Source organism: Dreissena polymorpha, chromosome 1 (genome assembly GCF_020536995.1).
Source record: "Dreissena polymorpha isolate Duluth1 chromosome 1, UMN_Dpol_1.0, whole genome shotgun sequence".
In the NCBI taxonomy this organism is placed as follows: domain Eukaryota; kingdom Metazoa; phylum Mollusca; class Bivalvia; order Myida; family Dreissenidae; genus Dreissena; species Dreissena polymorpha.
The window spans coordinates 145534047-145556494 of NC_068355.1; the positions used below are offsets into that span (position 1 = coordinate 145534047).

The 22448-nt window shown below is 36.8% G+C and overlaps 1 protein-coding gene across 1 annotated transcript in view; it reads left to right on the forward strand.

Annotated features, from left to right (window-relative positions):
- The window catches only part of LOC127854139 (NADH dehydrogenase [ubiquinone] 1 alpha subcomplex subunit 9, mitochondrial-like), a 30935-nt gene extending 9966 nt beyond the window's left edge, over positions 1 to 20969 (forward strand). Inside the window, exons 2-11 of the mRNA XM_052389146.1 lie at positions 1238 to 1423; positions 2725 to 2822; positions 8315 to 8406; positions 8697 to 8859; positions 9236 to 9344; positions 16702 to 16802; positions 17223 to 17299; positions 17948 to 18040; positions 18321 to 18402; positions 20467 to 20969. Coding sequence (XP_052245106.1) covers positions 1238 to 1423; positions 2725 to 2822; positions 8315 to 8406; positions 8697 to 8859; positions 9236 to 9344; positions 16702 to 16802; positions 17223 to 17299; positions 17948 to 18040; positions 18321 to 18402; positions 20467 to 20664 — 1199 coding nt within the window. The 3' untranslated portion in view covers positions 20665 to 20969. The remainder of the gene's footprint in view (positions 1 to 1237; positions 1424 to 2724; positions 2823 to 8314; positions 8407 to 8696; positions 8860 to 9235; positions 9345 to 16701; positions 16803 to 17222; positions 17300 to 17947; positions 18041 to 18320; positions 18403 to 20466) is intronic.
- The last annotated feature ends 1479 nt before the right edge of the window (positions 20970 to 22448 follow it).

The following is a 22448-nucleotide window of genomic DNA, read 5'->3' on the forward strand; positions in this document are numbered from 1 at the left end:
CCGGTGACTGTTGTTGCTACCAAGTGTCACACTATTAGAGAGATGTATTAGGATTAACATGAAAAATGCATAGTCTATTAGTTGCAGTTCTCTAACTCCATGCTATGATAAAATTGATGTAGTGTTTCCATCTTAACCCATTTATGTCTAGCGTTTAGAAAAAAGGCCTTGGCAAAGAGCGTAGACCCTGATGAGACGCTGCATAATGCTGCGTCTCATCAGAGCCTGCGCTGTTTGCTTAAAGAAATTTCTGTAAGAAATATTCTAAATATAGAAATAAATATACTAGACATCCCTTATTTTGGAAATAAATTGATCCAATTTAGAAGGATTGGAGAGTCCACTAGGCATAAATGGGTTGACAAAACACAAGTGTCACGGAAAGGAATAAATCCACTAGGCATAAATGGCAGGGATGGAAATTAGTGGTTGCCCGTGAGCCCGGGGCAAGTAGATTTTAGCCTGGGCAACTTAAATTCAAAATTTGGTATTCCAGCTGGGCAACTAGCTTTTTTAAGCTTGAAACATTCAAGTACAATTAAACATTTAATAAAATTGGCGACTGTTGATAAATAATTTTAATAATATTTATTCATAAAGGCCAAGGAAATTATTCAACTCAGACTCATATTAAGACATTAAACACAGAAAGAGTGTAATGTAAGCAATTTTGTTCAGTTATCTTTTATTTAAAGAAAGTATTAGATACACATGACAATACATGTACATTGTACTGGGCTCGTTAGTCTTTAGCTGGGCAACCAAAATAGTAAAGATGGTTGCCCGTGTGGGCAACCAATTGTAAAACGTTAGTTTCCATCCCTGAATGGGTTGACAAAACACAAGTGTCACAGAAAGGAATAAAACCATTGCTTACTGACGTACACATGTATTATTTAATTTAACAATATTTGTCTATGGGAATATATTTGTGTAGACTGATTAATTGTTTAAGGTTAAGCATCCTTTTATCAAATGTAAAACTGATTAAACAATCTCACTAAGTAAGTCAGTTTGAAATGCATATCTCGTTATTAACGGTCATGACGAAGAGTTTGATATTACATTTTTTGTTTAGATTAATAATGTAGTAAGCTGTACATGTATTTACAGGAACATAGAAAATATTGACTTACACATTAGAAGTTATTGTATATGTGAAGGGTGTTTATTCCAGCAATGTTTAATGCTTTAATAAGTTCATAATATCCAAATGCAGATTTTGGGTTCATTATAGCCCTGCGGGTTCCAGAGAGGCTTGCCTCAGCTTTCGTCGTAAAGCGCCACCAGGCTACTCAACCTACTGACATCAACTTGACAAACTACAAACGTGGCACTGGGGGCAGGTCATCTTTTAGTGGGCTAGTTGTGACAGTGTTTGGATGTAAAGGAACACTGGGATATAATTTGGCCAACAGATTGGGTAAGAATCGAATATTATACATCAATTGGTAAACTATTTCATTCAGTTTGCAAATAATTTTTATACCGACGGACCGACAAAGTGACTCCTATATAGCCCCCATTACCAATGGTAATGGGGGCTATATAGGAGTCACTTTGTCGGTCCGTCGGTTTGATGGTCTGTCTGTCTGTCCCGAAATTTCATCCGATCTTCACCAAACTTGGTCAGAAGTTGTATCTAGTTTGTCCAGGAAGGTTGGATTTTCAAATTACTAACATTGTATATTCCTCAAGCATATGTATAACAAGCATTGTGCAATGTCATGTCACTCACAAGATCCCAGATAATCCTATTTAATTTGGTTATGACACTGACACATATAAGATAAATTATGCATTTTTAGCTTTTTTTTTTAAAGGCAAGCTCTTTCACTTTCCCCAGTTTTGCATCAGAGCTAGATTTTATTTTTTTGGTAAGCTAGTTTCTCTGGAATGGCTGAAGGTATTTCATTTAAACTTAAAAAATTAACTTCCTATATTAAAGTGACCTCAAAGAACAAGTTTTGTTACTCTTTGAATAATTTGGTGAAATACATGTTATGTTAACACTTAATGCTAACTTGCAGTATATTGGTTTCTCAGGAATGAAAACATGTATTCCTTATGTTGAAATGACCCCATGCTCAAAGTTTGGTAATTATATTTTGACATTGATATAAGTAAGGGGGCTATTTTAAAAGTAGTGTACATGTATATGATCTTGTTACTTTTTATGCTACCCGAATTAAAATAGTGTTTTAATCACTTTAAACTGTTTACACTAGAAACCTATTCATGTACACAATTCTTGTATAATTTGGAGACAAATACCACTTACTATATAATTAATGAAAATTTAACAGCTTAGCAATGTTAATTTCAATTTTTAATCTGAATCTACACATGATACGTTAATAGACTTCTCCTGGAATCGGCTAGATTTAGGAAATAAAAACAAATATTTGGATGAAACAAAGCTGGCTCATTAAAACTCCTTTCAAATAATATGCGGTATCGACCGTTATTATTTGAGTAATGTCAAAGGTGATAAAATGGTACAATCTTGTTTTTTTAACGGCATGTTTTTATTTATTTTTCCAAAGCTGTGGTAATCAGGTTAACTTTTGTTTTTTGCTTATGAATACATTAAGTTTGCATGAAATATCTTTGCTATATCCATTTCCAACTTCAATTTTTAGTCAAATTGCATCATCACGGTTCTAAAATAAAGATGGAACAAAATTGTGCTATGAAATAACCAGGACTGTACAATTATTTCAGGTAAGATTGGATCTCAGGTGATTATTCCCTACAGAGGTGAACCAAGTGAAGTCAGGGACTTGAAATTGATGGGTGACTTAGGACAGATTCTTTTTAATGTAAGTTTTCAATAAGAGATACAAAACGTTCCCAAAACATGCAGCCACAAAAATACATTAACATGTATACAGAGGTGTAATTTCTCCTCCTTTCAGCTGATTTCCTCTTTTTCAATGTGAAACTTTTTGTACAATTAGTTGTTAACTTGTATGGATCTATATACTAATGAAGAGATTAATTGAATCCTGAAAGGAGGGTTAAGCATGCTCCCATGAGGTTAGTGTTAAGTCAGACCCCTGTATATAAGGCTACAGTATAGTATCATGCAGAACCATGTATGAGCTACACTGGATTTTTTAATGCCAAAATGGATCAAAAACTGCTTTCAAGAAATGAGCATAATTCAAGATTGGTTGGCATTTTAATATTGTACAATTGGTTGATCATGTGACTGAAGCATTGAGCAGTGACACTGAATTGATAAATATTACATATAGTTACAAAAGTTAAGCATTTTTAGCTCGACTATTATATATTAAATATATATAGCGGAGCTATCCTACTCACCCCGGCGTGTGCGTTGGTGTGTGTTAGCCTTTGCGTGCAAATGTTAGAGTTTGCGTACTACCCCAAATATTTTCAATGTCCCTTGACATATTGCTTTCATATTTTGCATTCATGTTAACCATCATGACCCCAACCTATAAAAAAGAGCAGACAACTGTATCAAGCATTTCGGCAGAATTATGGCCCCTTTTATACTTAGAATATGCATATTATTGATAAATCTATGTTAAAGTTTGCGTACTACCCCAAAAATTTCCTGTGTCCCTTGACATATTGCTTTTATATTTATGCCCCCGTTCGAAGAAGAGGGGGTATATTGCTTTGCTCATGTCGGTCTGTCGGTCGGTCGGTCGGTCTGTCGGTCGGTCCGTCCAACAGGTGGTTGTCAGACGATAACTCAAGAACGCTTGGGCCTAGGATCATGAAACTTCATAGGTACATTGATCATGACTCGCAGATGACCCCTATTGATTTTGAGGTCACTAGGTCAAAGGTCAAGGTCACAGTGATCCGAAATAGTAAAATGGTTTTTGAATGATAACTCAAGAACGCATACACCTAGGATCATGAAACTTCATGGGTAGATTGATCATGACTCGCAGATGACCCCTATTGATTTTGAGGTCACTAGATCAAAGGTCAAGGTCACGGTGACCCGAAATAGTAAAATGGTTTCCGGATGATAACTCAAGAATGCATATGCCTAGGATCATGAAACTTCATGGGTAGATTGATCATGACTCGCAGATGACCCCTATTGATTTTGAGGTCACTAGGTCAAAGGTCAAGGTCACAGTGACCCGAAATAGTAAAATGGTTTCCGGATGATAACTCAAGAACGCATATGCCTAAGATCATGAAACTTCACAGGTAGATTGATCATGACTCGCAGATGACCCCTATTGATTTTGAGGTCACAAGGTCAAGGTCACGGTGACCTGAAATAGTAAAATGATTTTCGGATGATAACTCAAGAACGCTTTTGCCTAGGATCATGACAATTCATAGGTACATTGATCTTGACTCGCAGATGACCCCTATTGATTTTCAGGTCACTAGGTCAAAGGTCAAAATCACAGTGACAAAAAACGTATTCACACAATGGCTGCCACTACAACAGACAGCCCATATGGGGGGCATGCATGTTTTACAAACAGCCCTTGTTTGCATACTTGTTTACCATCATGACCCCAACCTATATACAAGAGCAGGCAACTGTATCAAGCATTTTGACAGAATTATTGCCCCCTTTATACTTAGAATATGCATATTATTGATAAATCTATGTTAAAGTTTGCATACTACCCCAAATATTTCCTGTGTCCCTTGACATATTGCTTTCATATTTATGCCCCCCTTCGAAGAAGAGTTTTTTTTTTGTTTTGCACATGTCGGTCCGTTGGTTTGTCGGTCCGTCGGTCTGTCCATCCACCAGATGGTTTCCGGATGATAACTAAAGAACGCTTAGGCCTAGGATCATGAAACTTCATAGGTACATTGATCATGACTCGCAGATGACCCCTATTGATTTTCAGGTCACTAGGATAAAGGTCAAGGTCACAGTGACTAGAAATAGTAAAATGGTTTCCGGATGATAACTCAAGAACGCTTAAGCCTAGGATCATGAAACTTCATAGGTACATTGATCATGACTCGCAGATGACCCCTATTGATTTTCAGGTCACTAGGTCAAAGGTCAAGGTCACTGTGACCCGAAATAGTAAAATGGTTTCCGGATGATAACTCAAGAACGCTTATGCCTAGGATCATGAAAATTCATAGGTACATTGATCATGACTGGCAGATGAACCCTATTGATTTTCAGGTCACTAGGTCAAAGGTCAAGGTCACGGTGACCCGAAATAGTAAAATGGTTTCCGGATGATAACTCAAGAACGCTTATGCCTAGGATAATGAAACTTCATGGGTACATTGATCATGACTCACAGATGACCCCTATTGATTTTCAGGTCACTAGGTCAAAGGTCGAGGTCATTTGAAAAAAAAGTTATGAGCTATTGTCATCACCTTGGAGTCGGCGTCCAGTTAAGTTTTGTGTTTAGGTCCACTTTTCTCATAAAGTATCAAAGCTATTGCATTCAAACTTGGTACACTTACTAACTATCATGAGGGGACTGGGCAGGCAAAGTTAGATAACTCTGGCGTGCATTTTGACAGAATTATGTGCCCTTTTTATACTTAGAAAATTGAAAATTTGTTTATGAAAAAAGTATACCTTTTGCGATTGGGAATATAGCCGAATTTCGGCTATAAAATCGGGCCAAAAATAAACCCTGCCTAGGATCATGAAACTTCATAGGTACATTGATCATGACCAGCAGATGACCCCTATTGATTTTCAGGTCACTAGGTCAAAGGTCAAGGTTACAGTGACTCGAAACAGTAAAATGGTTTCCGGGTGACTTATCAGCATATTATGCCTTTGAGACTTTGGTTTAAAACCATTGTGTGGCAGTGTATACTGCTTTACATAAAAATTCAGAATGCTTTACAACTTGCATCAAGCCTTGTTTCAAAAGGACTAAATTTTCTAGTTATAGTAAAACAGTTTTTATGCCCCCCTTCAAAGAAGAGGGGGTATATTGCTCTGCTCATGTCGGTCTGTCGGTCCGTCCAACAGGTGGTTGTCAGACGATAACTCAAGAACGCTTGGGCCTAGGATCATGAAACTTCATAGGTACATTGATCATGACTCGCAGATGACCCCTATTGATTTTGAGGTCACTAGGTCAAAGGTCAAGGTCACGGTGACCAGAAATAGTAAAATGGTTTTTGAATGATAACTCAAGAACGCATACGCCTAGGATCATGAAACTTCATGGGTAGATTGATCATGACTTGCAGATGCAGGCTTTTTCCGCTCCATTTTGGGAAAACGCCACACTGGAATTTTGGGAATTTCGCATCGTGAAAACCCCATTTTGGGAAAAAAATTAATCGCAAAATTGGCTCAATTGGGATAAATTATTGCATATAAATAGTGTTTCTTATAGTTCAAAGAAGCCATTAACTGGTAAATAACGACTATTTGGATAACTTATAATTAAAATTTTACACAATATTATGAACATGTGTGATAAGTGCAGGTTTTTTAATCTTAATTTGGTGAAAAGGCTTGGCCTTTTATGAGGTGAAAAAAATCGCGCGAAGCTTTGGATTTTGAGGAAAATAAGGAAAGTCTTAAATAATCATTTACATATTTTACAGTTTTTAAAACAAATTCAAGGCAACAGATAATTTAATTATGCAATACTTTCTATTTTCTACACCGGATCAGGTCAACTTATATATTTTAATTGTGAATTTTTTTTTCAATTGGGAAAAAAAACAACCAGATTTGCATTGGGAATGGGGCCGAATTTCGGACCCGTGGCATAGGGCGGAAAAAGCCTGAGATGACCCTTATTGATTTTAAGGTCACTAGGTCAAAGGTCAAGGTCACGGTGACCCGAAATAGTAAAATGGTTTCCTGATGATAACTCAAGAATGCATACGCCTAGGATCATGAAACTTCATGGGTAGATTGATCATGACTGGCAGATGACCCCTATTGATTTTGAGGTCACTAGGTCAAAGGTCAAGGTCACGGTGACCCGAAATAGTAAAATGGTTTTCGGATGATAACTCAAGAACGCATACGCCTAGGACCATGAAACTTCATAGGTAGATTGATCATGACTTGCAGATGACCCCTATTGATTTTGAGGTCACAAGGTCAAAGGTCAAGGTCACAGTGACCTGAAATAGTAAAATGATTTTCGGATGATAACTCAAGAACGCTTTTGCCTAGGATCATGACACTTTATAGGTACATTTATCGTGACTCGCAGATGACCCCTATTGATTTTCAGGTCACCAGGTCAAAGGTCAAGGTCACAGTGACAAAAATCGTATTCACACAATGGCTGCCACTACAACGGACAGCCCATATGAGGGGCATGCATGTTTTACAAACAGCCCTTGTTACATATTGTCTTATTATTTATATGCACATTATAGGAAGACAGTCATATTTCTGTGTTATTTTAACCCCCCAAATGTGAAATTTGAAAGGGGGCATATTGGAGTCACTCATGGACAGTTTGTCAGTATGTCAGTCAGTCAGTCAGTTCCTGTTAATTGTTATAAGTTTGTACAGTAAACTACATGATCTTCAATATTTCTCAAGCAAGTAAATTTAGACGTCTGTGAGAAAACCTGTCCAACCCCGAAGATCTTCTCAAGAGATTTATTTGTGTTTGATCACTTAAAGCAGTGCGGGGTAGGAGGATGCATGTGTATCTCATGGAGCTGCACATTTTGAGTGGTGAAAGGTAAAGGTCATCCTTCAAGGTCAAAGGTCAAATATATGGCTTCAAAGCGGCGCAAAAGGGGGCATTGTGTTTCTGACAAACACATCTCTTGTTGACAAAGCACCATATTTGTATGCCCCCGGTAGAGTGGCATATAGCAGTTGAACTGTCAGTCCATCTGTCTGTCTGTGTGTCCGTCCAAAAACTTTAACATTGGCCATAACTTTTGCAATATTGAAGATAGCAACTTGATATTTGGCATGCATGTGTATCTCATGAAGCTGCACATTTTGAGTGGTGAAATGTCAAGGTCATCCTTCAAGGTCAAAGGTCAAAAAACAAAATCCAAGGGAAGTAACAAGCTTTAAAGGGAGATAATTTCTATTTTATATCATTTGGCAGGTACAGATCATTTTCACAAGGGAAGTAATATTTATTAAAAGGATATAATCAAAAACAAATTTAAAGGTCAAGGTCATCCTTCAAGGTCAAAAGTCACAAAATACAATCCAATGGAAGTAATAAGCTTTAAAAGGGAGCTAATTTCTAAACCTGCCAAATGATATATTGAAATTTTATTTCAAAGCGGCGCTATAAGGGGCATTGTGTTTCTGACAAACACATCTCTTGTTTATTATTTCTTTTGAAGTTAAACCTGTGTGTGTTTTCAGCCGATTGAGTTAAGGGATGAAGACTCCATACGCAAAGTGTGCCAGTATTCCAGTGTTGTGATCAACTGTATCGGCAAGGAATACGAGACTCTGTACGTCCCTGATTATCATCTGCAGTATTCTCTTAATATTGGAAACAATTTTTTTCATGAATCCTAAGTTAAATTGTGTTACCTTACCTATCAGATTTTTGAAATCGTATGGTGGTTTTAATAAATATATTGCAAAATATTCACGTACAAGTATCAGAATGTCAATGATTAATAGTGGACTTTAATAAAAAAACAACAACTGAAAATTGTGTAATCGTAGAATGGAAATGCAGGTGTCAACAGTTCAGATGGACTTTTTGTAATCTAATGGTTTATTATTGTATCTGAAGGAACTACACGTATGATGATGTCCACAACAAGGGAGCCCGTCTGATTGCCCGCATTGCCCAGGAAAGTGGTGTGCAGCGGCTGATACACGTCTCGGCTCTCAATGCAGGTCACAGGTCTGATGGCAAGTACAGGCCTGGGGGATCCCAGTGGCTCATTTCCAAGGTAAGAACAAGTCTAAAACGTATCAGTTCAGATATTTATATATGGCAGTGAAAATATGAAAGGAAAGTTTGGACCAAATTAATGGCCAGAAAGATCTTGACTTAAAAAAAAAAGAATTTGCTAAGTGGTACATTTGGAAATAAATAATGTCTTTTGAAGTATGATTTTTACTAGGTAACAACTCAACAACACTTTTATCAGCCTTATATTGATTATATAATTAATTATTGTCGAGTTTGCTAATTACTAGTAAGTATCTCAAGATGACAGAATTTCAAGTTTGCTTGTTGTTTCATCTGTTTTGATAGAAATTTCATGTTTTTGGAATTATTTGTTGCCAACATATGTGTATATGTAAGTGCTGTTTCCATTTCAGGGGGAGGGGGAGGAGTCTGTGAAGGGGGAGTTCCCAAACGCCACCATTATCAGACCAGCAGAGTTTATTGACACCAACGACTACTTCACCACATACTACCTGGGCAGAGGTACTCTATGACTGTATAATGTACAGTGTGTGTGTTTTTCAAAGTTTATGAGGTCCTGTCCGAGCTAGAGGCTACATTATGTGTGGACCCAGAGTGTGCCCCTGCATTCCTGCCTAATTGACTTACTAGACTCACAAGAGTTAGGATGCATTTTGAATTACAGCTACAATTTCCAGCTATTTCGTTGTTTCTGAAGATTTTTAGCTCATCTATTTTTTGAAAAAAAAAAAGAGCTATTGTCATCACCTTGGCGTCTGCGTCCAGTTAAGTTTTGCGTTTAGGTCCACTTTTCTCATAAAGTATCAATGCTATTGCATTCAAAATTGGTACACTTACTGACTATCATAAGGGGAAATTTTACCTTGACCTTTGAATGACCTTGACTCTCAAGGTCAAATTATTAAATTTTGCTAAAACTGCCATAAGTTCTTTATTTATGATTAGATTCGATTGATATTTTGACAAAACAACTCTTACTTGACATACCACAATTGACTCCACCCAAACCATCCCCCACGCCCCCCCCCCTCCCCCGAATCCCCCCTCAATCCCCCCCATAATTTTTTTTAAATTTAAGATCATCTAATAAATGACAACCACACCCTCACACTATACCCCACCCCCACCCCCCACCCTAAAAAAATAATTTGTATGCCCCCAGTAGGGTGGCATATAGCAGTTGAACTGTCCGCCAGTATGTCGGTCTGTCTGTCTGTCCGTCTGAAAAAAACTTTAACATTGGCCATAACTTTTTCACTTTTGAAGATATTAACTTGATGTTTGGCATGCATGTGTATCTCATGGAGCTGCACATTTTGAGTGGTTAAAGGTAAAGGTCATCCTTCAAGGTCTAATGTCAAATTAATGGTGTCTTATTAGTCTGTCCGAAAACTTTAAAATTGGCAATAACTTTTTTATAGGGATGGCAACGAATACCGATTTCGGTATTCGAATATTCGGTCACCCTTCCGAACGAATATTCGGATATTCGGTCAACATCTGTTGGAAAAAAGTCAACTTTGTTTACCGTACCATTACTCCATGAATTCTACTTTCGTTTTTACCGGAAGTTCACCGGAAGTGTTTAAATATTGACACTGCGTTGCCGTCGTTAATTCGAAGCGGATGTTGTTGATTACTTTTTATTGTTAAAATTGAATGACAAAAACTGTTTTTAAACTATTAATATCGTACATCAACAATAGAACGAGAAACATAAGATTACATGACGACAAAATATTACATGACAAAACAGTTAGATCTACATATAATTAAAGCTGAACTTAAACGAATTACTTAGTATGTACATAGACACAACACACTTTGAACCTGTTTAACAGTCTAAACAGTCAGTCTTTTAAAGTTGCCACGTTTAAAGGACACTTGGATCGGCGACTTCTTATCGGATGACGTCGTGAAATACGTCCAAGCAGCGAAAGGCGTAGGTGGCATTTTGCTTGGACAGATATTTACTTTATGCGTGTAGCAATTATAATATTTTCAATTAAATGAGGGTGAAATACCAAAAACATTTCTTTAAGTATAATACCTGATTGAATATTGAGTAATTAATTAATGTTTGGACCATACGACACGCAAATACTCATTAGAGATTGAGCAAATTATTTTCTAAAAGCTTTTTTGATTGGACAACGTGATTATAACCATACGATCTGTTTTGTTTTTCACACCAAGTCGGCTCTTTCTTTACTCAATTAATCTTTGATCATTTTAAATGTAATTCGAGTTATTTGATCAATACGGGTCGGTGTTTTAATTTCCATACGGTCTTATTTGTTTTTACACAAAGTTGGCTTTTCCTTTACTCATTTAATCTTTGATGATTTTAAATGTAATTCGAGTCATTGGATCAAGTGCAGGTCGATGTTTTGATTGCCGACGCGATTTGCACCTATCATAATTTTGACACAACATGTCTGGCTTTGTTAGCGGGATTTATGACCGGTATACTGTCATCACCATAGCGACGCATTAACGCGCCTACCGGAATAAACATTATGACACGAGGAACAACTTTTTTGACAATGTTTGAAGCAAATTTTACGAATACAAAGTCTTTGAAATTACTCGATTTTTTATTTTTTCTTCCGAATATTGGATTCGGAAAACAGTATCCGAATATTCGGTCCGGGACCGAATATTCGGATATTCGGATATTCGTTGACATCCCTACTTTTTTAATATTAAAGATAGCAACTTGATATTTGGCATGCATGTGTATCTCATGAAGCTGTACATTTTCTGAGTGGTGAAAGTTCAAGGTCAAGGTCATCCTTCAAGGTCAAAAAATAAATAAATTTCAAAACGGCTTTCTCATGAAGCTGCACATTTTGAGTGGTGGAAGTTCAAGGTCATCCTTCAAGGTCATGGTCATCCTTCAAGGTTGAAGATCAAAAAACAAATAAAAAATTTCAAAGCAGCATTATCATGAAGCTGCACATTTTGAGTCGTGGAGTTCAAGGTCAAGGTCATTCTTCAAGGTTAAGGTCATCCTTCAAGGTCAAAGGTTAAAAAAAGTTCAAAGCGGCGTTATCATGAAGCTGCACATTTTGAGTGGTGGAAGGTCAAGGTCATCCTTCAAGGTCAAGGTCATCCTTCAAGGTCAAAGGTCAAACAAAATTTTTAAAAATCAAAGCGGCGTTATCATGAAGCTGCACATTTTGAGTGGTGGAAGTTCAAGGTCAAGGTCATCCTTCAAGGTAAAAAAAATTAAAAAATTTCAAAGCGGCGTTCTCATGAAGCTGCACATTTTGAGTGGTGGAAGTTTAAGGTCAAGGTCATCCTTCAAGGTCAAGGTTATCCTTCAAGGTCAAAGGTTAAAAAAAAAATCAAAGCGGCGTTCTCATGAAGCTGCACATTTAGAGTGGTGGAAGGTCTAGGTCATTCTTCAAGGTCAAGGTCATCCTTCAAGGTCAAAGGTCAAAATAATAATAATTTCAAAGCGGCGTAATCATGAAGCTGCACATTTTGAGTGGTGGAAGGTCAAGGTCATCCTTCAAGGTCAAGGTCATCCATAAGGTCAAAGGTCAAAAAAATAATATTTCAAAGCGGCGTTCTCATAAAGCTGCACATTTTGAGTGGTTGAAGTTCAAGGTCAAGGTCATCCTTCAAGGTCAAAGGTTAAAAATAAATAAATAATAATTTCAAAGCGGCGCAATAGGGGGCATTGTGTTTCTGACAAACACATCTCTTGTTTTTTTTCAAACATGGTTAAAAACACAAATATTTATTTTTATTATTTTATTTTTGAAATACCGTCCAACCATCCCACCCAAGAATCCCCCCCCCAAATTATTTTTTTAATATTTTTTTTTGCATTTTTGGAAGATAATGTAATAAATGACCACACCCCCACACTAAATACCCCTCTCCACTCCACCCCTCCCTCCTTTGTGATTGAAATTGAGATAGGTCCCTACACCTTTAAAAAGAAAAATAGATGAGCGATCTGCACCCGCAAGGCGGTGCTCTTGTTACATTTTGGTGTGGTCTTGTGTTGTGGGGGGAAGGTTGAATACTGTGAGGAGTCCCCACCTGTCTGGTATGGCGACCACTAAGCAAACTGATATGCTGCCGGGAATGGGAATTGAACCCATGCTGCCTAGGTGTGAAGCCAGTGTACAAACCACTGCGCTAGCTGGACAGCTGGGTTCATGCATATTTATATTGTGACAATAACAAACTTTATGGGTTTTAGATATTTGTTTGCATATTTGGAATGGAAGTTAATCTGGCTGTGAAATGGGTATTCAATACATGTAGAATTGGCATTGTCTGTATTTCTGTCTGTCAGATGACTTTATCTCAGAAACTATATAAGATATAAACACAAAACTCCATGGGTGAACATATATCAATGAGGAGAAGTGCCATGCACAAGAACCATAACCCTACACTTCTTAAATTAGAGATATTTCATCAAAGAGGAAAAACATCATGCACAAAAAACATAACCCTTCACCTCTATATTTACCAATAAAATTGGGGGAAGCATTTAGTCGCCGCTTTGTGCGTCCGTTCGTGCAAAATTTTTGTCCGGGCTATTTCTCAGCAACTAATGACCGGAATTCAATGAAACTTTATGGGAAGCTTCACTACCAATAGGAGATGTGCATATTATCAGCGGGTTCTGGTCGGATGATTTTTCTCAGAGTTATGGCCCTTTGAAATTTTCCATTAACTGTACAAATAGTGCAATTCTTGTCCGGGCTATTTCTCAGCAACTAATGACCGGAATTCAATGAAACTTTATGGGAAGCTTCACTACCAATAGGAGATGTGCATATTATCAGCGGGTTCTGGTCGGATGATTTTACAGAGTTATGGCCTTTTGAAATTTTCCATTAACTGTACATATAGTGCACTTCTTGTTCCGGCTATTTCTCAGCAACTGATGACCGGAATTCAATGAAACTATGGGAAGCTTCACTGCCAAGAGGAGATGTGCATATTATCAGCCTGTTCTCGTCGGATGATTTTTAGCTCATCTATTTTTTGAAAAAAAATTATGAGCTATTGTCATCACCTTGGCGTCTGCGTCGGCGTTGGCGTCCGGTTAAGTTTTGCGTTTAGGTCCACTTTTCTCAGAAAGTATCAATGCTATTGCATTCAAACTTGGTACACTTACTTACCATCATGAGAGGACTGGGCAGGCAAAGTTAGATAACTCTGGCGGGCAATTTGACAGAATTATGTGCCCTTTTTATACTTAGAAAATTGAAAATTTTGGTTAAGTTTTGCGTTTAGGTCCACTTCTCAGAAAGTATCAATGATATTGCATTCAAACTTGGAACACTTACTTACTATCATGAGGGGACTGGGCAGGCAAAGTTAGATAACTCTGGCGTGCATTTTGACTGAATTATGTGCCCTTTTTATACTTAGAAAATCAAAAATTTTGGTTAAGTTTTGTGTTTAGGTCCATTTTATTCCGTAAGTATCAAAGCTATTGCTTTCATACTTGCAACACTTACTAACTATCATAAGGGGACTGTGCAGGCAAAGTAATGTAACTCTGACTAGCATTTTGACAGAATTATGGGCCCTTTTTATACTTAGAAAATTGAAAGTTTGGTTAAGTTTTGTGTTTAGGTCCACTTTATTCCTACAGTATCAAAGCTATTGCTTTCATACTTGCAACACTTATTAACTATCATAAGGGGACTGTGCAGGCAAAGTTATGTAACTCTGACTGGCATTTGGGCAGAATTATGGGCCCTTTATACTTAGAAAATTGAAAATTTGGTTAAGTTTTGTGTTTTGGTCCACTTTACCCCTAAAGTATCATAGATATTGCTTTCATACTTGGAACACTCGCAAACTATCATAAAGGTACAGTAAAAGGACAAGTTGCATAACTCTGGTTGTCATTTTTACGGAATTATGGCCCTTTTTTGACTTAGTAACTTTGAATATATGGTTAAATTTTGTGTTTCGATCCACTTTACTTCTTAACTATCAAGGCTATTGCTTTCAAACTTCAAATACTTTCATGCTATCATGAGGTTACTGTACCTGGCAAGTTGAATTTTGCCTTGACCTTTGAATGACCTTGACTCTCAAGGTCAAATTATTAAATTTTGCTTAAATTGCCATAACTTCTTTATTTATGATTAGATTTGATTGATACTTTGACAAAACTACTCTTACCTTACATACCACAATAGACTCCACCCAAACCATCCCCCGTGCCCTCCCCCCCCCCCCCCCCCCCCCCCCTGAATCCCCCCCCCCCCTATTTTTTTTTTTTTTTTTTTTTTTTTAAAGATCATCTCACAAATGACCACCACACCCTCACACTATACCCCCACCCCACCCCCCCCCCCAAATCATTTTTTTTGAAACCGATAAAAAACACAAATATTTATTTTATGTTTGAAATGCCGTCCAACCATCGCACCCAAGAATCCCCCACCTCCCCCTCCCCCCACCCGAATCCCCCCCCCCCCCCTAAATTTTTTTTTTTTTTTTTTTTAAGATCATCTCACAAATGACCACCACACCCTCACACTATACCCCCCCCCCCCACCTCCACCCCAAATTTCATTTTTTTTAATGGTTAAACCCCCCCCCCCCCCCTCTTGATTTTTTTTTTTATTAGCATTTTTTTTCCCATTTTTGGAAAATAATGTAATATATGTCCACATTCCCATGCTATACACCCCTCTTCACTCCACCCCTCCCTCCTTTGTGATTGAAAATGAGAGTCCCTTCACCTTTAAAAAGAAAATAGATGAGCGGTCTGCACCCGCAAGGCGGTGCTCTTGTTCACAGAGTTATGGCCCTTTGAAATTTTCCATTGTACATATAGTGCAATTCTTGTCCGAGCTATTTCTCAGCAACTTATTATGGGAATTCAATGAAACTTTTTGGGAAGCTTCACTACCAACAGGAGATGTGCATATTATCAGCCGGTTATGGTCGGATGATTTTTTACAGAGTTATGGCACTTTGAAATTTTCTATAAACTGTACATATAGTGCAATTCTTGTCTGGGCTATTTCTCCCCAACTACTGACTGGAATACAATGAAGCTTTATGGGAAGCTTAACTACCTTGAGGAGATGCGCATGTTACTAGTGGGTTCTGGTTAGATGATTTATTAAGAGAGTTATGGCCCTTTGAAATTTTTAAGTTGCTAAATCATCCATCGTATTATTTTGTCCAAAGTTATGCCCCTCAAGACGTTTCCTTATATCTGAATATATAGTGCAATATTGTGACAAAAAAAAACTTTGGGGAGCATCACCCGTCTCCGACGGTTTCTTGTTTGTTGTATGATGCAACTTTTCAGGGCTATATCTCAGTTGTTTAGTGTGTTTTCTTGTTTCCTTAACAGTTTCTCACCCATGGCACAATTTTTTTATTTAGTGAGAACAAAGCTGTTCTTTAGTGGGAATCTTCAGTATTGCATTTAGTACGAAAGCTAAATACCAGTCATTGTTTGTTTTTAGCTCTATTACTCACCAAATAGTCATCGATGTACTACTCCACAAAATTTTGGTTTATGTTAAATGCTCTGGTAAAGGTAAATGTGCAATGTCTCCATTTCACTGTTCTGCTACAGGTGTTCAATTTTAAAGTTTAAGAATAGTGAAGCTTTCTATCTTTGGACATATCGAATTTATTTTGCATTAAAATATATTGCTTTTTATAATATATGCTTTATGGTTAATCCAGGGGTGGAAAAACATGCCTTATTGATCTGTTGTTGAAATTGCCGTTTTACCATTTATTCAAGCAGTTTGTACACATCAGTAGTCAGTGGATTACTCCATCTAATATGTTATGGGGCAACTAGGACTCACTATGCAGACAATAAATTGTGTTGATGCAGGTCGGTACATTAGAAGGTTTCGACCATTCCGGCAAGGAACTCATTACCCTAAGGTTATCCCGCTCCACAACAACGGAGAGGCGATAAGAATGCCTGTCTTAGTAAGTAGCCGTAAGGGGTTGGCACAAGTCGCTCTTATGGTAGGATAAATATAAGACCAATACACAGTAGCAATTGTTATAACAAAATCATGGAGACTTGTTTTTATCTTTTTGTTTAATAGCCTGTTGAGGTATAAGATATGTGTGATAAATAATTAAAAGAAAACAATTTATTACAGAATTCTCCCTCTTTGTTTGAAAAAAATATATATCTACCCAGTATGAAAAATGTTAAACATGTCATGATATATGAGAAGAAATCAATGGCTATTTATATTTAGGTGACCAATTCAGTGACAATTCTAGTACATGTAGTGTAGAACTAGAACATTATAGCCTGACTGTTGCAACAATATTTTAAATTTATGATGCATATGGGTCAAAATGAACCATTATTGATATTGGTGTCTTCAATGTCAGGTACGGGATGTTTCTATGGGAATCATTGCAGCCATGCGTGATCCGTCTACTGCTGGCAAAACATACCAGTGTGTTGGGTAGGTGTCGTCCTGATATATTGTTGTTAGTCATTACTTTTGATGCTCCCCTTAAAATTTATTTTGGGGGTAGCATATAGTCGCCGCTTCGTCTGTACGTGTGTGCGTCTGTCTGTCCGTCCTTGCACAATTTTTGTCCGGACTATTTCTCAGCAACTAATTACCGAAATGCAATGAAACTTTATGGGAAGCTTCACTACCAAGAGGAGATGTGCATATTATCAGCGGGTTCTGGTCGGATGATTTTTCACAGAGTTATGGCCCTTTGAAATTTTCTAAAAAAAAATTATTGTCCCCCCAACTACTGTGCCCTCAAGACGTTTCCTTTTATCTGAATATATAGTGCAATATTGTGACAAAAGAACCTTTTGGGAGCATCACCCGTCTCCGACGGTTTCTTGTTACCATGTGTTAGCCTAAGATTTACAAAAAATGTGTTGGCCTGACATTTTCCTGTCATTTTATTTTGTTTGATAGGTTTGTGATAACTTTTGATGGATTTGTTATAGTTGTATGTGGTGTATGTTTTCTTTTAGCCTAATACCATACTAGGTATGATGTTGTTGAAATATAATGCTAGGTATGATGTTGCTGAAATATTTTGAGTGCCTGTAAATGATGTTGTTGTGTTATTTTCCCTTGTTTCAGGCCCCATGCATACAAGTTAGGAGATCTGGTTAAATTCATGGTGGCCTGCCATGGACAGAAGTTCAAAGTTGAGAGTGGCTATGGAAATTTGATGTAAGTAACCTTTTCATGCAGGGTATTTGAACATGTACAATGCAAATAAACAAATCATATTTCAAATACAAAAATTTCTGTGTAAGTGAGTTGAGTAAACAAATAATATTTGTTAAATTTTCTAAACTTATGATAAGGCTTTTTGAAAAGGCCTCTGAGTCAGAAATTTACCAGTCAAATAGACATTGGTCATATGTTTTAGTAATGATGCTGTTAATGTTATGGTTCATCATGTTTAATAGAATGTTTAATAAATAAGGTGTTGTAATTTTTATTTCAGTAACCGAGTGGCATTTAGAGAAAAAGTTTACCATACACTAAAATTCCCATACCCAAAATGTACATTGGATAAGTTGGAAAGGGTGAGCTCTGAACTGTGCATTAAGTATTATTATAAATTGTATAATATTAATTATGTATTATAAGTCAGGGCCCTCAATCTGTCAAATCCATGGCGGAATTCCCCCCCCCCCCCTGAAAAGTATACTTTTTTCCCCTTTTGGGGGGAAAAATTCCCCCTAAAAAAATTTGTTTTTATTAAATCTCAATTCTATTTTAATTTAATCTTGTCAAACATACTAAATTATTAAATAAGCAATGAATATAGTGCAAACATGTACAAATGTAATAATTAGATAGTAAGTAAAAAATACCCCCAAAAGGGAAAACGCCGCGAAAATTCCCCCTGCTATGGGTAGCGACCCGCTTCCCCTAAAATGGATTCAGGGCCCTGTAAGTATTATTATACCAACTATGTGTAGTTAATAGGGATATACTGAAATCAGGATGGATCTTTGTCTGTAGAAACAACTTTGTTCTGAGAATTTCTTCTATTTTTTTCACTGTACAAAATGAAACTTGCATGGATTGTTCTAAATAATATGAATTTATGTGTGTTGTTTTTTATCATCATACATTGAAAATTACACAATTTATACTCTTTTTATGCCCAAAGCATTACTGATGCTGATAAGCATTAAATATTTGGCCTGTCAATCCGTTCCTGCTTGATAAATCCTAAATGACCTGTTTTGTATAAAAATCAATAATGCTTCCAACAAGTTTTGATACTTGCATGGATGTTATCTCTGAACACTAACCCACATCAACTGACGTTATTTTGATCTTGTCTTTGACCTACTTTTGGACTTACATTAATTCAGGATATTCAGATCCTTGGTTAACCCAAAATGAAGCTTTTCGTCTAGCATCAATACCTCTTGCTTCAGAGCTTTGATATCTATATGCATGCTTGACTTACTGTAGGACTAATCTTGAAGTTTCATATTCTTTGAATTTGTAATCACAGCTTACACTAAACAGTACCATATTAATGGACAGATCTAGAGCGAGATTACAGGATTCTTTGTCCTGCTCCTTTATACTTCTTCCTGCTACTACATGGTCATCTGGTCTAAACAAACCGTGTGACAGTCTTCCAAATTTAAATGTTATTTGGCAAACAAATATTCAATGGCAAAGGGTGCAAATTATGCTAACCACACTTAAGTACAGGTGTTAGGTTTAGAAATCTGGTTGAATTTACATATTATTAGTCCCCTACCGGTTTCACCGGAGGGGACTTATGGTTTGCGCTCTGTGTGTCCATCAGTCTGTGAGTCTGTCACACTTTTCTGGATCCTGCGATCACTTTTAAAGTTCTTAATATTTTTTATGAAACTTGAAACATGGATAGATGGCAATATGGACATTATTCACGTCATTTCATTTTGTTCCTATGTCAAAAATTCTGGTTGCTATAGCAACAAATAGACTAGAAATACTGCTGGAAATGGTGGTTTTCTGGATCCTGCGATAACTTAAAAATTTCTTCATATTTTTCATGAAACTTGAAACATGGATAGATGGCAATATGTACATTATGCACGTCATTTTATTTTGTTCTTACGTCAAAAATTCTGGTTACTATGGCAACTAATAGACTAAAAATACTGCTGAAAATGGTGGTTTTCTGGATCCTGCGATAACTTTAAGTTCTTCATATTTTTTCATGAAACTTAAAACATGGATAGATGGCAATATGGACATAATGCACATCATTTCATTTTGTTCCTACGTCACAAATTCTGGTTGCTATGGCAACAAATAGACTAAAAATACTGCTGAAAATGGTGGTTTTCTGGATCCTGCAATAACTTTAAAAGTTCTTAATATTTTTTTAATGAAACTTCCAACATGGATAGATGGCAATATGGACATTATGCACGTTCATTTTGTTCCTACGTCAAAAATTCTGGTGCTATGGCAACAACAAAAAATATTCTGACAATGGTTGAATTTCTGATAATGGTGGAGCTGGTAGGGGACTTTTATTGTTTGGCAATAGTCTTGTTTTTACCTGTCTTAATACTTTTATGGCTTCCCATCATTAACCTTTTGAGCACCGGCATTATTCTATACACCAGGAGACAGTATCTGACTGCCTTGATCCCAGCCTGCCCACTCTAGAGGACCTTGGTGTGACCCCTGAGAACATCGAGGACACCATATACTTCCTGCTGCGCAGTTATGCTGACCCCTCTGGTATCTTCAGTGACCACATTAGGGCGAGGAAGCCACCCACACCTGACATCATATTTGACACCCTGCAAACCCAACACTGAATGTTGCTAAATAAATGAGTAAAATAAATGACTAGCTGTGTTATTGCTGTTTTTGGATGGTGCAAAGTTTACTTGCAGAATTATATTTATTAATTTTAATGCAAGTGCTTCTTTTCTAAATCTTGGGAAACAGAAGTAATTATTCTTTATAAAGAGCGTTTTTGAAAACAGAATGTTTGTGGAAAGTGAAGACTTTATTATATCGTGTAATAAGTAAAAGGCAAACTGTTACATGCAGAATATTGATGTTGTTTGACTGTATTTAGATGTGCATTCTGCATTTGTTTATTAAAATTTATAAACTTCTTGTATATTGTCATTGAATATACCACTAGGTGTGCATTTCATAAACAACCTTTATTTATCTAATGTCGATGTCTATTTGCATCATGTCTAACCGATTGTCTAGTATGTGGTTCATGTTGTTGTTATTGAACTATAAGCATGACATTGATCTGTAAAGACTTTACTCAGACCTTATGTGTAGAAGACCACGTAAGAGCGATGTTGTATTTACTGTTTGAAAAAACTATTTTTAGCCCATGTTTTGCTCATTGACTGAAGTACGGACATAAGCTTGGGCACGGTACGCTGGCCCTGCACGCAATACGTGATTACTAAATTGTGTCCTGAGATCATTTGTGGCAAGCTGTTTTAACAATGGATTTGTTTGATGAATGATGAAGTTCTGCACAAGGTGCCCTTATTTTAGTATTGTCCTTTTTAAGTGATCTTTTAGTTAAAGATTAGTGTGCAGCTCCCTGGCTCTACATTTTGAACATTTTTGACAAGTTATTGTGTTTTGTCTAATGAATTATATTGTTGCTTTCCCAATCATTTTATTGTGCCTCTGATTTAACTTTTGCCCTCTCAAGTGTAACCTTGACCTTTGAGCCCTTGACATGGATCATGCATGTGACACTTTCTCCACTTGATGTAATGGTGGTAAGTTACTGAAATTGGACATGATGGATCATAAAGTAACAAGCCAGACAAGCTGTATCATGGCCAATTAAAACTTGACCTTTCTGTGAAACATTGACCTGCAAAATGCTGTCTCCACATTGCAAACTTTCAAACGGAAATAAATGATAATTTTAAAGTTGGTCCAATGATTATCAACAAAAAAACTCCGAGTGACTTTAGAGTCTCAATTCTTAATAAAATGACTATTGTATAAATGAAAAAAACACAGACTGATAACAGAGCCATTCATGATACTTCTTCAATATATTTGTTCGCGTTATAAAACTTGTGTATGTTCATGGTCTGAATAAATATAGATGTAAAAGTTTTAGATTACCTGCATCTGTAACCATGGCTTTGAAATTGCTTTTATTACACATTCATTTTGCAACTGTTTTGGCCATGAAAAACATGTACACCTCATTGTGAGCGATAAGAATTACATTCATAAGGAATAAAATAGTAGATAAGACAATTATGTTATGGGTACAGCATAGTTAGTGCTTAACATAAACATGTAATCAAATTGGACTTTTGTTTACCATGCACAGTAAGATTGCCGGTTGGTATTTATTTAAATTAACCATATAATAATTTTTTTGGCAAAGTAAAACATGTAATTATGTATTATTTTAACCCACTTATGCCTAGTGGACTTTTCAATCTTTCTAAATTGGATCAATTTATTTCCAAAATTAAGTATGTCTAGTATATTTATTTCTATACAGTAGTCTCTCTGTAAACGGGACGGTCTCGGGACCGGCCTGATCGTCCGGTTTTCAGAGAGTTCCGGTTTACCAAGAGTATGCATATTGCCG